This window comes from Priapulus caudatus, unplaced genomic scaffold (assembly GCF_000485595.1).
Source record: "Priapulus caudatus unplaced genomic scaffold, Priapulus_caudatus-5.0.1 Scaffold257, whole genome shotgun sequence".
Lineage (NCBI taxonomy): Eukaryota > Metazoa > Priapulida > Priapulimorpha > Priapulimorphida > Priapulidae > Priapulus > Priapulus caudatus.
Genome location: NW_014577318.1, coordinates 71,093 through 87,280, shown reverse-complemented (window position 1 = coordinate 87,280; position 16,188 = coordinate 71,093). Strand labels below are relative to the sequence as shown.

The following is a 16,188-nucleotide window of genomic DNA, read 5'->3' as shown; positions in this document are numbered from 1 at the left end:
CTCTAGTTGTCATTGTTGTTGTTGTTGTTGTTGTTGTTGTTGTTGTTGTCGCAGTATGTAGTTGTTATGGCAGTAGAGGCAGTAGTCAATAGAGAAGCACCGTCACTCTGTGGCAGTTAAATAATTTAAATATTTAGGGGTTAGGTCAGAGAATTGATTTAAAGTCGATTTAATATATAATCATTAACCTGCATGGGCTAATATATAACTGATCTGTTTAGGAGCATTGTAACTTTAGCATTGATGTAAATTCCACTGTTATTATTGGTAGAGAAACATTACTAAAAAGGGCTGAATGTGATGGATTTACCTTGGTCATCTCAGTTTTGCAGATATCACCTCCTCTACTATCTAGTACGCCCCAGAAATAATCCAGATCTGCCGACCAAAGAGCCTGCAAGTTCTCCCGCCCATATATAGCAACCAAGGGCGCTCGCATGCGCTCACTCCACTTATCCACATCTCTGATATCTTCAACAAAGCAAAAAACGAAAGGTGGTGCATGTAGACAGGTGTGCAGTTACGAGCAACCCACCTTGTCGGTCTCTGACAAGCAGAGGTCACCGCCCTTCTCCCTGAGCAGGCGATCAAAACCGTCTATCCAGTCTGACCAGAGCTTCTGGAAGCCTTCTCCATACATGGCAAGCATGGGGCCTTTCATCCTCTCGCTCCAGTTTTTGATATCTCTAGTAGCTGCGTTTCGTAAAACAGAGCCTATATAATCATCTCAAGAGCAACTACCAGAAGCAGCCATCACCAGTCACGAAGCGATCTGTCTTTTACGCAGTGACTGATATGAGGAATAAAGCCCAGTTGATTTCCGTCACGACTAATAATAACATAAGCGGCTTTAATACACGAAAATATTTCGATGATGTTACGTCCACGCTAATGTGACAACAATTAACTCACCATCATACATTTTCATATCCTTTTCGGTAACGGTAGCATTTGAACCCCATACAACCATTTTCCTGACCACATCTGGAAAGGTTCCTGCTAGTACCAATGCTGTTATTCCACCATCACTCCACCCAAGCATGGAAAATTTCTTAAATCCAAGTTTCTGCAATAATGGTTACAATAAGCAAATGACAGTTGTATCATTTATATTTTTTTTTAATGGATTTTCGTGACAACTAACGAATTTAACCTCACATATGTGGGCTAGATATGGGACATATACATGGCTAACAAACCATTTTTTCTTGAAAAAATTATAATTGTATTCGCTTACATTCATTAGACCGGTAGCATCTGAAGCATCTCTATGGAAGAAGTCAAGAGGAAAGTCTCTAGCAGGTGGAATGCTCTTTCCATATCCCCGGGGATCCCAAGCAATAATAGTAAAGAGACTTCCATCCAACTTTTCTAGTTGTGGCCCAAAATCAGAGCTCCCTGAACCTAAAATACAATTGCAAACAGAATTTTCTCAACACTATTATATATATATATATATATATATATATTCGAATTTTCAGGGAAGAAAGAGAGAAGGGTACCACATAGTTTAACATACACTGGTATTTAATGTGCTAATATAATAATAGGTACTAAAGTATGGTCCACATAAATGAACTTGGGGTACAGAACAACCACATTGGCTTTGCATGCCCAGGGGGTCAAAATGAACCCATTTCCATTTTTTTCCAGGATCTTCCAAGCATCTTCCAATCTACTAGCTCCTGGAAAAGTGAAAGTAACTATACACTTTTTGCGTGGAAAGGTTTGGGGGAAATTTTTTCCTACTTCGTAGAAACAACCTAAAACTTACAAGTGTGGAAAACCAGATTTTAATTGGCACATTTTTTGGAGGTAAGATAGCAGATTTTTCCTAATTTTAACCCTAGCTGACAGGTACTTTCGTAGATGCAAGAACTTACCAAGAGCACCGGGCATAAGCAAGATGGGATGTTCGCCTGCTCCGCGTCGCACATAATGGAAATTAACGCCATTCACCTCTTCCTTTGCTGAGATGAGAGCACTGAAATATGTGGATATATACTAATTCACACGGGAACTATATAGATAGAACCAGCACCAGCTGCATATATGACGTCTTGCAAATTACTAATCAATTATACTTACATTGGGTATTAATCACGATGTGGTGGCTAGCTATCTAAATTGGTTGTTCACGCGGAGCCTCAACATTTACTAGATGGTATATATAAGTTTGGCTGATAGGGTCTATGTCCCCCGGGGTACTGCCGGAACGTACCCTGGGTACGGTCCGGTATACCGGAACATACCCTGGTACTATCTAATATGCCGTACCATACCTCGCCTACTCCACTAACGAGTCTAGGTAGTCGCCTACGCCTACTCCCTAACCCGAACCCAAACCCGAACCCTAATCCTAACCCTAACCATATCAAATAGTGGCCAGGGTACGTTCCTGTATACCGGACCGTACCCAGGGTACGTACCGGCAGTACCCTGGGGGACATAGACCCTATGAGCATAAGTTTGTGACAATCTTTTCATTGGTTATAAAACTGAAATATCTGTCGAAGGTCGAAATGAAAAGATGCATTCACCAAGCTAAGGCCGATGAAAGTTGATTTCATGGTTCTCGTCAGGCATTGTTGAGATTTTGATGAGGGATTTAGATCAACATTCATCTTTCATCTACAAACCAATAGAACTTAGTGAGGGTATATCAGGTCTTGTACATATGCAAAATAAGATTAAAAAATGTCATAACTTCTTTGTTGACAGTTTTTACTCAAATTTTTACTGTTTGTCTTCCATACATGTAGTGCTGACTGTAGATTGTTGATTTTTTGAGGCGGGAATTTCGTCAGCGATGAGTGTTGAACTTTTTTGGTGCGGGAGTAAAATTTGATGCGGGCGCTGACGAGAACCATGACATCAACTTTCATCGGCCTAAACTGGTGGTGCTTATAGGGTCTATGTACCTCAGGGTACTGCCGGAACGTACCCTGGTAACTATTTGATATGGTTAGGGTTAGGGTTAGGGTTAAGGTTAGGACCGTTAGGGAGTAGACGACTCCCTAGACTCATTAGTGGAGTAGGCGAGGTACAGTTCGGCATATTATATAGTACCAAGGTACGTTCCGGCAGTACCCTGGGGGACATAGACGCCTATAAGACGGTATTAGACCCTCTCAGCGCCACTGGTACCCTTACTTTATTTATTATTTCAATCTAATATTCCATAATATTTGGTGGTTTTGATGGACTTTTGAGTTAATTCTCTACAAAGCATGTGCGCGTACAATAAGATGTTCGATCTACTCTACAGTAAATGTAGGCATACCTCATTAGTGATATTGAACCTGCGTCAGAGAATGAGAATGAATGTTTTTCTGCTGAATTGTGTCAAATGACAAATTCTAAAACCGGTTCTAGCTAGGCTCATATTATCATATCAGGAGTAGATGAAGATTGGAACTACTTCTTCTACTACTACTACTAACTTCTTCATCTACTCCTGATCATATGTATAGTAGTATTTTTTTATCTACAGATGGCGTAACGGGGTTTATTCTTAGTTATACCTTTCATTCTTAGAGGATAAACACCTCACGTGTGGTTTCTGAACAGATAAACACTTTATAAACTTTGTATTATTTTTCGCAATATATCTTGCCATGGAAGCAGCCATCTTGCTATGTGACGTCACATGCTACGCACTGACTGTCCAGTCAGAAATCTATTTGAGAATGCGTAAAATCTGCACGATCGTACAGCACTACAATCTATTCTTTCTGGAATCCCTATCTTCTAGCAGTCGTACAATAAATATAATATAACCACAATGTGCATGATATCAGAAGTAGAGAATAGAGATATGGCGTGCGCACACACGCAAACAAACATACATGCACACGCGCATACATCGCACACACGCACGCACGCGCGCACACACGCACGCACCCACGCGCGCACATAGAAGCTGTGCGCGACCGATCGCTGATGTCACATTGCCTAACATTATACGACCAATGATAGCGCCATTAAAACCGTCCCACATATGCATTCTTATATACGCGTAGGTCCCGTTCGTTAGGTGTTCATATAGTTTTACCAAGCACGTTATCTAAGGATACGTCACATTGACATACATACTCATATAGACAGAACAATAAATGCTCATCTAGATAATTACTGAATAGATTTTTTCACCATTTGCTCTTGACTAATTGATACACGCGTTCGAAAATATTTACTTACAATTAAATGTAATGAGAATGCTATAACTGATCTGAAGCATACAATAGTTCTCCAGACAGAGAAGAATGATCAACCACGGATAATACAAACAAGAATAAGTATCGTAAACGGCCTTTTAATAAAACATTTGACACAGGTAGCATAACTGTACGGTAAAGGAAGAACAATGAGATTCATATTTTAAAAGAGGTAAAGATGTTGTACTCTCTCGGATAATCTGACTGCACAAATGTTCACAGAAAGGCGAAACGGCTCTTACTAGCAGAAATAACCAGCTGAAAACGTCAGTACATAGCACTCAACGCATAAAAGCTTTCCTACGTTTAAACGTTATCTTTGCCAAATTCGCTGATTTTAACCCGATAAAGACTTCAAAATGTTTCAATTGCGAGTGAGTTTAATAACAATAACACCCTGTACTGTATCTAAACAGCTACAATAAAAGTTCGTCATCCAGACCCCGAAATAGTTACTGCAGACTTTTCAAGATGACAGTATTCTTCATATCGCTTACTACTTTGTAATTACCATACATTAGTAATGGCGACTTGTTTATTTACGGATGCTGATAAGCAGTGATTAAGTGTTTCAGATAAGCAAATATGTGCATAAATACGTTTATATTTATGCAGATTTAGTCATATACAATTATGTAAAATGCTGATAAATATTACCATAAATTTACCACCTCAAGTTTGCACGCCTGTGTGGTATACTATATATTTGCCATTATATTATTATTAATAAATGATTATTACCAACAATAGGAAAGTTAAACTAAAACATATAATAGTATAACTCGCCTTTAAAAAAATACACGGATAGTGTAAAAGCAAGGAACTAAAAACTATCAAAACAAGCTGTCGATGAAAGCAGAAAATTGCTCTCGCTCACATTTCCTAGCGAAAAGTAAAAAGGACAGCATTTTCACGAACTTCTCAAGGAAGACATAAAATCATTTTTACATTCTGCGCCCAAGTCGATTTCTATTACTTTTCTCAAACGACACAGTTGTAAAGAACGACCTTTACGCTAGCAAATATGACACACATGATACCGAAATTACTGTTCGCAGAGCGGGAATGATAAAGCTGCTGCTATAAGGATAGATCTCTTGGTTACCCAGCATAGCACAGCTGTTTCAATGTCACCAGCAGGGTGCATGGTTGGCTAGAAGGACTGCAAGTGTAATCAATGCCCAGCGAGGGAAAAAGCTGCTTGCTGCAGAAAATTGGCATCGCAGAGGCGGGAGTCTGAACAGTACAATTTATCATGCCTGCGCAATAAATATCATAGATATACAAACACACCAGCGTTTAGCTTGTTATGCTACATCTGCAAGAACGCGTGGAAGATGAGCTACATTATTATATATAAAAATAAATATTTTTTACATCTTTAACCACATCCTAATTAATCCACCAACCTTACTACTACATCACCCATCTTTGCCCGATTAAAAACTTATAAATAATAAACCCATTCACCTGTATCTTTAAATTATTTTTGCAGTACCGACTTACCTAATTCCCAAATGATCCTGAATAACTAAGAATGGTTTTATAAAAGCGACATTTGATGATGATTGTCAGTAAAAGCTACAACATACACATACACAACATACATTGCACGCAAATAACTTTGACTCGAGCGTCTCTAGTTTCCAGAGAGAAAAAAACACGACTAAATGCATGACTGCTACAGACGACAGTACATCGTGAAAACCTCTCGCTAACAACGCTATCATCGCTCACTAAAATTTAGTACGGAATAAACACATTTCTGCCAGTAAAGTTATTGCATAGCACAACGGAAGACAATATAATGTAATATTAAAAGGTCAGATTATTTAAATATACATAATATTATTGCTGTAGGTGTTAATTGTATGCTGCAGGTCGATGCAACATATAGCAAATGTGCTTATATTTCTGTTTCAACTGGACCAGAACGTTCAGGGAAGTCAATGTCCAAGGAAGAACCCTTCTCAAATAGCCTTCTTGTTTGCTGTGACCTCTGAAATAGATATATAGTAGATGGATAGATATATAGATAGGTAATAGGTTTAAAGCATAATAAAGGTACAATTTTACAAAGGTACAATTATTTTGCAAATTGTAAACATGATATCATCAGGCAATCTAAAATTGAAGTTTTGATTTCTCACAGCTAAACACACAACAAACACTGTGTGTGACTAGCAGGCAGACTATTAACACTGGGGTGAGATAACATACATCGTGTTTAAGTGCTTCTCTAGACTGATGTTCAATCTTAGCCAGCGCTGTTTCCACCCACTCTGGTGTGTCTGGGACGAGGTAGGCTATGCACAACTTGGCACCCAGAATCAGATGCTGCCAAAAATAAACAAGTTAATTATATTCACCGACAAAATTCACTGTCGCACCTGAGAATATAATACTTGGGAGTGACCTGTGATATGTATCTGTCAGCTCAGTATTACTGGCAACATCGCAGTGTGGTGGTTGTGTGGATGTGGAATCCAACAGTAAACATTTGGGTATGTAGGTGGTCATCGAAATAAATAGTATTGAGAAATAATGTGGAGCTTCCCCACTCACCTCAATTCCGACAAAGATCAGTAGCAGCTCTGTTGTGCTGCTTTCTGGGAAGAATGACTTGCTTTGCGGTGATATAGCAATCAGGGCACAATTTGTAATTACCGCTATTACTCCCATAACCTCAAACGCAACCTAAAATAATCGAGAGGCAAAGATTTAGCGTGACGACTTTCAATAACAGTGCGTCACGGGGCTACATTTATTTTAATTGTCAGGAAACTGTTCTTTTACGAAATTTTTTTTTTCCAATGTACATAATTGGCATAGACGTGATTTATTGATTGGTAAATGTATCAGGGAATGAGTCACGTACTTGCCACGCTCCAACTGATGCAGCCAGATGCGAAAATGGCCTTTGGAAAACCCTGCACAGTTTAAAAGCGTCGGTCCGTACTTCCAGAACGTTGTTAAGTAGAGCCCAGAAGGCAGCCAGGGGGTAGGCGGACGAAAACAGGAAGACGTAACCAAATTGCAAAAACAGTTCCAGATAGTCGTCAAACGTTCCCTGCAACGACAGTACATGAGGCATATACAGAATGCGAGGTGAATGCAGTACCTAAATTGATCGAGGAAGGGACCTATTTCAACTCGTTATGGAGCAGTGTAGCATTTCCAAATATGCCTTGCGATCATGAAATCGATAATCAAAAGAACAACATCAACATACATCTACGCATTTTACTAACGTACCGATTGTGCCAATGGTTGTAACAGCACTTGCCAATTACTGGGGCTGCCAGGGTCTATGTCTCCCTGGGTACTGCCGGAACGTACCCTGGGTACAGTCCGGTATACCGGAACGTACCTTGGTACTATCAAATATGCCGGACCGTACCTCGCCTACTCCACTAACGAGTCTAGGGAGTCGACCTACGCCTACTCCCTAACCCTAACCATATCAGATAGTTACCTCAGGTACATATATGTCACCTACGCCTACGCCTACTCCCTAACCCTAACCATATCAGATAGTTACCAGGGTACGTTCCGGTATACCGGACCGTACCCAGGGTACGTTCCGGCAGTACCCAGGAAGACATAGACCTTATCTGCATTACTGGGCAATCAGCACTAAATTGTTATTGCCCAGGTGCTTTGTAATTTGTGAGCACAGTATATGGAACTAGAGCCATAAATAGTTAGAACCATGTCTTACATTTAAAACCACCTCTACAAAAGATGATACATTAATAATGTTAGCATAGTGCACAAACCTTTAGGTAAATTTTAGGAAGTAAATTTCGAATTATGCTATTTTTTATCAAGACTAACTTCTGCATGTATCATATCTTCCCAATCAGAACAGCTAAAGACAAATGTGCATAACACTTACATCGACCAATCGTTCGCCAATTAGGATTGCAGCAAGCCAAGATAATTCCGTTTGGTTGATTAAACTTACGGGATATTTTGCTTGTCTTTTCTGCATTTCCATGTCATCAAACTTCTCCTCTCCATTTTCTTTCCCCTGCTTTTGTAGCTCCCATTTCTTGTACTTTTTGAGCAGGTATGGCACCAACACTTCCTGCATCTGCCCTACTATCTGCATCGTGATCAGGAGTGTTGCCAGGCTCTGCCATGAGAGGAAAAACTTATTAGGTTCTGCAGTACAATCGAGCTACCAATGTTAATACGCTTAATTGCCTCCTTACCCCTTATAATTACATGAACAAATATCTATCTTGACATCTTAATTATTGCCTCTACCATTTTGAATCACCAAAGAAGTCATCATCAATCCATAATTACATTAGTAATATATCACCAAGACATTAAGAAATAGACATCATTTAAGTAATATATATTTTGATGATTTACATGTATGTTATTTTCAATATTGAAGCATTCCTGCTGCAATTTCAAGATTGGTTACAGTTGCGCCCAGCACAACCCAGGGTTTCATTTTGTAAAATGTAGAAGACCCAAGTATATTAGATTAAATTGAGGTTTACGGGATGAAATTAGTCAGGAATTTGTTCTGGTTCAGAGTGTGACCCTGCCAAATATTAGATAACATTTGCATATCTGCATTTGACTATATAATATAATCTATATTATCAGGAGTCTATCAATATTGATAGACTCCTGATATTATGACACTCCTGATAATATTTTAGAGTCACAACAAGTAAACCACAGAAGTACAACTAGCGTCACCTATAGGCAAGTAAATTTAACATAGAATTCTTGGCGACGCCAGTGCAAACAGCTACCCTAAAATATCCTGCTCTAGAATGCAATGTTGTTTCACCTACCAAAGAGGGCTAAAACAATATGGGTTCAATTTCTAAACAAGGCAATTTTTCTTGGTTTTCCTTGGTTCCTTGGTTGATGAATAATCCTGATTAAATTTCCTGTGCAGACTATACCAGTGCTACTGATTTGATGTTTCAGAAATAAATACGACAGCAGAGCAAGATAGATACTGCTGTAAGAGATAGATATGCAATATACGAATAAACTACACTTACTATTCGGAGCAGTCTCAGATCTTGTAGGACGAATGCAATGTAGAACAGGGACATGAAACAGTTGATGAAATCAAACTGAAAAAGAAACAGAAATGTGAATAGCACATTGCGTAAAAATGATCACGGTGATATCGGATAAATTACATAAATATAAGAGCATATCTTCAGACGACCTACACACAAGAATGCATACATAGCCTTGTCACATCCAAAGATTATAATCTAGTTTTCTTTTATTTCTCTGTTATATAGCTATGTAAACTACAACTTATTCCGGCTTGCATATATATTAATTGTCAGCAGTTTATTGACATTGATGCCAAACTTAGCAAAACAAGTCGAATCATACACAATGACTAAATTGTGAATTTTGAGTCATACTAACCATATATTAAATATTACTTACAAGGACTAATTTAACGATAAGCTGATTCTCGTAGGATGATTGTAGCCGGTGGTTTTCTGAAATAATGCATGTATTACAGTTAGTATTAAAGTAAAACTTCATTACATAAAATAACTTTCCATAAAAAATATAGACATGAATTGTTATTGAGTAAATTAATGGTATTGTCTCATATTACAGTCCAATTTCAATCACCACCTGATACTGATCGCTAATATTTGAAGTACTCATCTGCATAAAGGCTTTAAAATGACATCATAATGACCACTAACCTTTGTATCTTTATGAACATGTGAATTGTAACCGTTTAAACTCCCTATTTGCTTTACAACAGATTTGTCTGATTCCTAGTTACGATCACACTTTCAAAGAAGCCTACCCCAGTTTGTGAGCTTGGTTGCTAGCACCCGATAGGCAGCGTTCATGCTAAGCACCACAAGAGCGTAGAGGGTGGTTGGCACAAACAGCAGCAGACGGTTGAACAGTGTCGGGTCAAGCTTGTAGCGACCTTGAGCCCAGAACTCAAGACGGAAGTAGATCAGCATCACCTGTGTGGATACAAAAACACAGTGGGGGCCGCCGAATTACACAGACGCTAGCGACAAACTTTAATGAAGAATCTGTAGCGTGTGCTGCTTAATTGCAAAAAATGTAGCCTATGCAAATAATTAATACGATTATAAAGTAACTGAGTGCCATATACTACCACATAGATGTTCAGCAAGCTCACATTGTACTTTTATGTCTCACAATGACCATAGTTGCTAGTTTATAAATAATACTCTGCACGCCATTCTCCCGTTTAGTTAAACCAAAAATTTGTTTGGTTATGAATAACAGTTTTAAGTTAAAACTATTGTAATTAGTAGATCAAGTTATCTTGCATAATTGATCGCAAGGCAAATGTGCGGACTGCATCAGATTATAATAGCAATCACACTACGTTATTATATATGTCCTGGATGCTTTGAGTCTATACTGTCGCGGTGACAGTGCTCGATGCATAAGTTGCCAGAGACGTAATAAATTGTATCTGTAGATAAATTAATAGACAAGACATCACTTTTAGCTGTTACTCCGAGTTCACGCTTTACGCGATCATCAGACAAACTTTAATGAAAGACATAAACCTGGATACATTCCACCCGGCCGCCCCACTCCGAGGTCGAAGGACCGCATCGCGGCGTTCCCAATATCTCAGTAAAGGGTATTTTCTACGCGCGGACAAAATTCCGGCCCAAGAATTGCTAAAAAGCGGGGTCCTGTATTTGATTTTCCTCGACTTTTCACCCGCGAGGATTTTCTTATAAATAAGCGGCGATGTGTTTCCTCCTCTTCTTTTCATCTTGAATATCATAAGAAAACTCAAATCCCGCGGATCAAAGTTTCGGCGCGCAAATCCCGGGATCAAATTCGCTGCAAATTGCCTGCAGCTAGTTAAGCCTCATCAGGATTATTTCATTTTTGGGCAAAAATAAAATATTGCCTCCCTAGTCCCCTCAATCCACTGAACTGCTACCACTAACGTAGTGTAGGACTGGGTACCGCGTCCGACAGTTCCCCACCCGGTTTTACACTAACGTCACTACGCAGTGTAGCGAAGGGATACGTACCGGAGTAAAGGCTGGTATCGGCGAACGCGGTACCTCAGTTCATACGTTAGTTTCCGGATTTAGGGGCGTTCTCCCAAGGCAGGGAAAAACCGCCAAAAAGCGCCTCGGCGAAACGGTGCGCGGTCAGAAATTTTGGTGGTGTCCTGAGGAATAGGGCTGGTGCTTTCCAAAGGGGAGGAACGCGCAGATATGCGTTACCCTAAATAACACTGAGTGCGGGGGCCGCGCGACATTTCACACTAACCTATATATCGATATTATAAACATGAATGGCGCCTATTTAGTATAGCATATTTACATACATTATGTTATATAGAGGTTATGAATGTATTACAAGTTTATTCTTCATTAAAGTGTCTTAATGATCGCGTTTTAAAGCCGTTGATAACTCTGAGCAAGTAACAGCCTAAAAAGTGATGTCTTCGTCTTTAATTTATTCTACAGACACAATTATATATATAATATTAATATATCTATATATATATCAGATATATATATATAATATATATTATAAATGATTTTAATTTCAGGCGGTGAAATTTAGACTTTTGCAACACGGAGTTCCAACGCGATTGAGAGGGATGTCCTCAGCAAAATGACGGAGTCCGCAGTCTGACGTTCAAAATTAAAGCATTTATACTAAACGACATGGCTTTTTCTTTAAGATTCATGTGCGTTGCACGTTCTGCCAATTTTCTCTTGGCATTTAGGCTGGAAAATACGTTAATTCCGCGAGCGCGTGCCTCTGCGATTGAACTAGTTGCGATATGGCAAGAATTTTCATGGGATACACGGACTCCTGCCATATGTCAAATCAGCGGAGTCCGACAGCAACATCAGGAGTATTTTGACTCCGATCTCCCGTTAATTCGCCACCATGAATTTATAAATTTTCATTAAATAATAAATATACTGAATTTTTGGTTATAAAAAATAAAATCATACTTATAACCAATTGCAAAAACTCCGAGCCAAACACTCAGCATAGAATGCCGACAGTAGAGACGAGACCATCACGATGTTCAGTGAATGCTCCATAGAGTACTTACATGGCCCTCTTCCAGGATGGGTACGTTGGCTCATTTCTTCCCGTCACAGGATTCACCCGCATCGCTTACCCTGCATCGAAAACCCACACCAGTATTAACTGAGACCAAAATATTAAAAATTCAAAAATCCATAACATTTTGCCCTATCAACATCAAATGCCTAGCACAAGGCAGCATGAGACCACAGCGCCCACCAGAAAGAACAGTTCCTTGCTAGTAAAACAGGTTCACTGAGCCAAACAACCACCTACAACAATAAAGTATTTAATTAGCCAACAGCATTTCATTAACAAAGCCAGCTGTATCAAACAAACGACCTAGCTAAGTTAAAACAAACAAACAACCAACCAGAAGCCTACTGCTGATGGAACAAGTAACAAATTTACCTGCCGCAGCACAGACCGCAAACCAATGCCAGGAAGAACAAAACAAGAACCACAATACGAAAACAAGCGAACACGCTCGACCTTCCTCCCGCGCCTCCCCTCTCACCTTGAAACGCGCGCGCGCGGCCTCCTCGAACGGCTGCATGCGATCGTTTCTCCCCACCCATATCCACTGAGCTCGTGCATTCGTCGCTTCCACGTCCTCCCAGAACACACCGTAACCCAGATGAGGCTTGAACCGTGCGAAGAACGTTGTGCTTTGTTGACGTTAGTCCACGACCAGCATTGCGAAGTAGACGATTGCCATGGAGGCGGTGCGCACGACGCCGCTTCGTGTAGATAGCCCAGGAAGCAAAGCTAGACGCCCAAGCCTTCCTCGCCGCACGAGTACCGCAGCGGATGTCGTCTGGCCCCGAACAAGACGCACGGGGCGCGTGCGGAGACGGTCGGCTTCGTCTTTTTCTCTTCGCGCTCGCCGCTGTCGTGCCATCGGCCGCCACCGCTGCCATTCTGTGCGGTTTGTGGTCTTGGTTGTTTTATTTTTTCTTCATCGTCATCATCATCGCCCTAGTCATGCATCATTGCTCATCGTCATCATCATAGTTCATCCTTCAGCTTCTTCCTTCTTGCTTTTTCTTCGTTCTTAGTGTTTGTTGCGCAATGATCAGATAGATCTATGCCAAGTGTCACCAATCGAGGACTTGGCCCATTCCAAACGAGTGGTGCTGCGCGAGACTGGGTATCTTGCGACCCCTTGATGTCTTATATACGGAGTGACGGAAAACTCCGTGGTATGGCCATATTCCAGCCGCTTCCACCGGTGCCATCAGACCAGTGTCGTAAGTTCGACTGTTGTTGGTGGTTAGGAGACGTGGCCGAGGCCAGAGATGTTCTTGGCAATGGCGAGGTTTGTGTAAGAAGGATAGCGAAACAGTGGAATCTCTCCGCTGTAGACCCTTGGATCGTGTCACATGGAGAACAAGCGTGGCGACCGTTCCTAGGCTGAGGCCAAAATGGACCGAGCCAGAATCCTGGAGTTGGGTTTCACTCGCATGTGGATTTAAGACCCTTGACGTGTCCAGCCTATAAAATAAAGAAACCGAAAAAAATCATAACACAACATGTGGTGCAGGGCAAGTATGATATGTTTGTGCTTTACAGAGTGAGAGCTCCCCCACTGGCTGCTAACACAACCCTACTGATGTAGCATCGCAGAACCGTTTGCTCACGCCGGCTTATCACATGCGCTGAATGCTAATCGTGATAAAATGGCCTTGCGCTCAAGGTCACAGCAACCGCGATCTAAGCGTCCGGGCCGTTTACCGAGACCCAGACAATATGTGCCTCAAGCTTCGTGGCTATCACGCGCTGTAATACCCAGCTGGTTTGAATACGGCCGACACGCAGTGGTCTGGACTACCAGCTCGGTGTCCTAGCCTCTCGCATGCGTGTCTCGCTCATGCAGGTGGTACATACTGAACGATCACACCCTTTTCATGCACTTTTGTACCTTGGAAAAATTTACAAAATAGACAAATCTAATATAAGTGAATGCGTGTGGGTGCATGCGTGTCATTGTCTGTGTGCAAATCTTTACGTAAAAGTCTGTGTGGTAGCATATGTGTGCAGTCTTTTTGATACATTCTTCTGCGTTAGACAAATCTAATATAAGTGAATGCATGTGGATGCATGCGTGTCATTGTCTGTGTGCAAATCTTTACGTAAAAGTCTGTGTGTGAGAGTCTGTGGAAAAGAGTCTTTGTGTGAGTGTCTGTGTGCAAGCGTATGTGTGTATGAGTCTGTGTGGATGTGTCAGATGTACAGTCGTTCGAATCCAAGCAATAAGCTAAGCCAGGCCTGTGCACTTCTAAGGCTACGGGCGTTATTATAAGCGTGAGTGAGTGGCGTCAACATACTCAGGGATTTTCCAACGTAGAGCGTGAGCTTGTCATATCCTGGTAGATGCTTGTCGAACTCGATGGCTCGCATGTTTATTAGCTCGTGTTCCACAAGTCTCTGCTTCTCCGCTGTACTCAGCAGCGAATCCATGTCGTTATCTGTAAACATGCATATTACACCTTACCTATAACGATTATATATATTATCAGGAGTAGATAATAGAAGATTATCTTCTATTATCTACTATCTTTATCTTCTATTATCTACTATCTTTATCTTCTATTATCTACTCCTGATATTATATATATATATTATTATATATCATTATATATATTATATATTATATATATATATATATATATATATATATATATATACACTTATACCTTATGTTATGTGTATGATATGTACCCTTACCATGTGTAATAACCAAATATTGAGTAAACACGCATACTTTAATGTGTGAGACATGTACCCTTATCGTATCTGACAACTAAATATTGAGTTAGTATACAGGTATATTGGACTGTTTATGATAATCGTGAACGCTAGGCATGTGGCATGCTAATCACATGTATCACAGAAACAGGGCATTCAGGGGCAAAATTAAGTAGAACAAATTACATTAAACTATAATTAATCCACTGAGCTATCAAGAAATATATAAGTTAGTAAAATACATGCAGCAGAACGGATAATATTCATCCCCTAACAATGCAATACATTCTCTTCGTGCAATCTACGAAAAACACACTGCAGGCCATTATCCTTACGAGATATTCGTGTGACACGGGCCTACATCTCAGCTACCTACTCTGCCACACACTATGTTAGCAGCTTAAATTCATAACACAATTACACCGATAGTCTACAAACTACGAACGATCGCTACTGCTCGTACCTTTCCCCGTGAAGTCCTGCATATTTTTACAGGTGAAGTAACTCAGGAATCCTTCCTGGTTGGGCTTCCTGATTCCGGATAGCTCTGCAGCTTCCAGCAATCTCTCCTTCGTCGCGCCGACATGCAGCACCCTTTTCTACGAGCACAAGAAAAAATCATCATCGTATTTAAAATCGGAGAATGCATGGCGATGAGTGCGAGAGTGAATTGCCGAACATAACAAACACACAGACCGGCTAACGCTCCATTAGGAGTGTTCCCAACTTTGATATCATTAATGATTAATAATTGATAATCCTAACCCTAACCCTAACCCCAACCCTAACCTAAATGACATTAAACCACAAACTAATATATGACCATGACCATATATATATATGTTATTATGACCATTAATGACATTAAAGTTGGGAACACTCCTAATGGAGTATTACCCCACAGTGGCGTCGCCGTCGCCACGCGCTACAGCACCCACCCTTTCCTTCCCATCCCCAGCAACTCTCACCGTCGCCACGCGTTACAGCACCCACCCTTTCCTTCCCATCCCCAGCAACTCTCACCGTCGCCACGCGTTACAGCACCCACCCTTTCCTTCCGATCCCCAGAAACTCTCACCGTCGCCACGCGTTACAGCACCCACCCTTTCCTTCCGATCCCCAGCAACTCTCACCGCCGCCACCC

General features: G+C 40.7%; 2 protein-coding genes across 4 annotated transcripts in view; both read right to left on the bottom strand.

Moving 5' to 3' along the window:
• Nucleotides 1-3,803, bottom strand: part of LOC106808166 (valacyclovir hydrolase-like) — a gene marked incomplete at its 3' end in the record, with an annotated part of 16,419 nt that extends 12,616 nt beyond the window's left edge. The window contains 5 exon segments of one of the 3 annotated variants that reach the window (XM_014810754.1): nucleotides 311-471; nucleotides 913-1,066; nucleotides 1,238-1,404; nucleotides 1,884-1,984; nucleotides 3,525-3,803. In XM_014810754.1, the coding sequence (XP_014666240.1) occupies nucleotides 311-471; nucleotides 913-1,066; nucleotides 1,238-1,404; nucleotides 1,884-1,984; nucleotides 3,525-3,631 (690 nt within the window). 3 annotated transcript variants of the gene reach the window in all.
• Nucleotides 3,804-4,299: 496 nt separating this feature from the next.
• Nucleotides 4,300-16,188, bottom strand: part of LOC106808170 (anoctamin-10-like) — a gene marked incomplete in the record, with an annotated part of 37,697 nt that continues 25,808 nt past the window's right edge. The window contains 8 exon segments of the mRNA XM_014810761.1: nucleotides 4,300-6,216; nucleotides 6,438-6,554; nucleotides 6,783-6,914; nucleotides 7,096-7,287; nucleotides 8,185-8,355; nucleotides 9,254-9,328; nucleotides 9,660-9,715; nucleotides 10,039-10,207. Of these exon segments, the coding sequence (XP_014666247.1) occupies nucleotides 6,124-6,216; nucleotides 6,438-6,554; nucleotides 6,783-6,914; nucleotides 7,096-7,287; nucleotides 8,185-8,355; nucleotides 9,254-9,328; nucleotides 9,660-9,715; nucleotides 10,039-10,207 (1,005 nt within the window).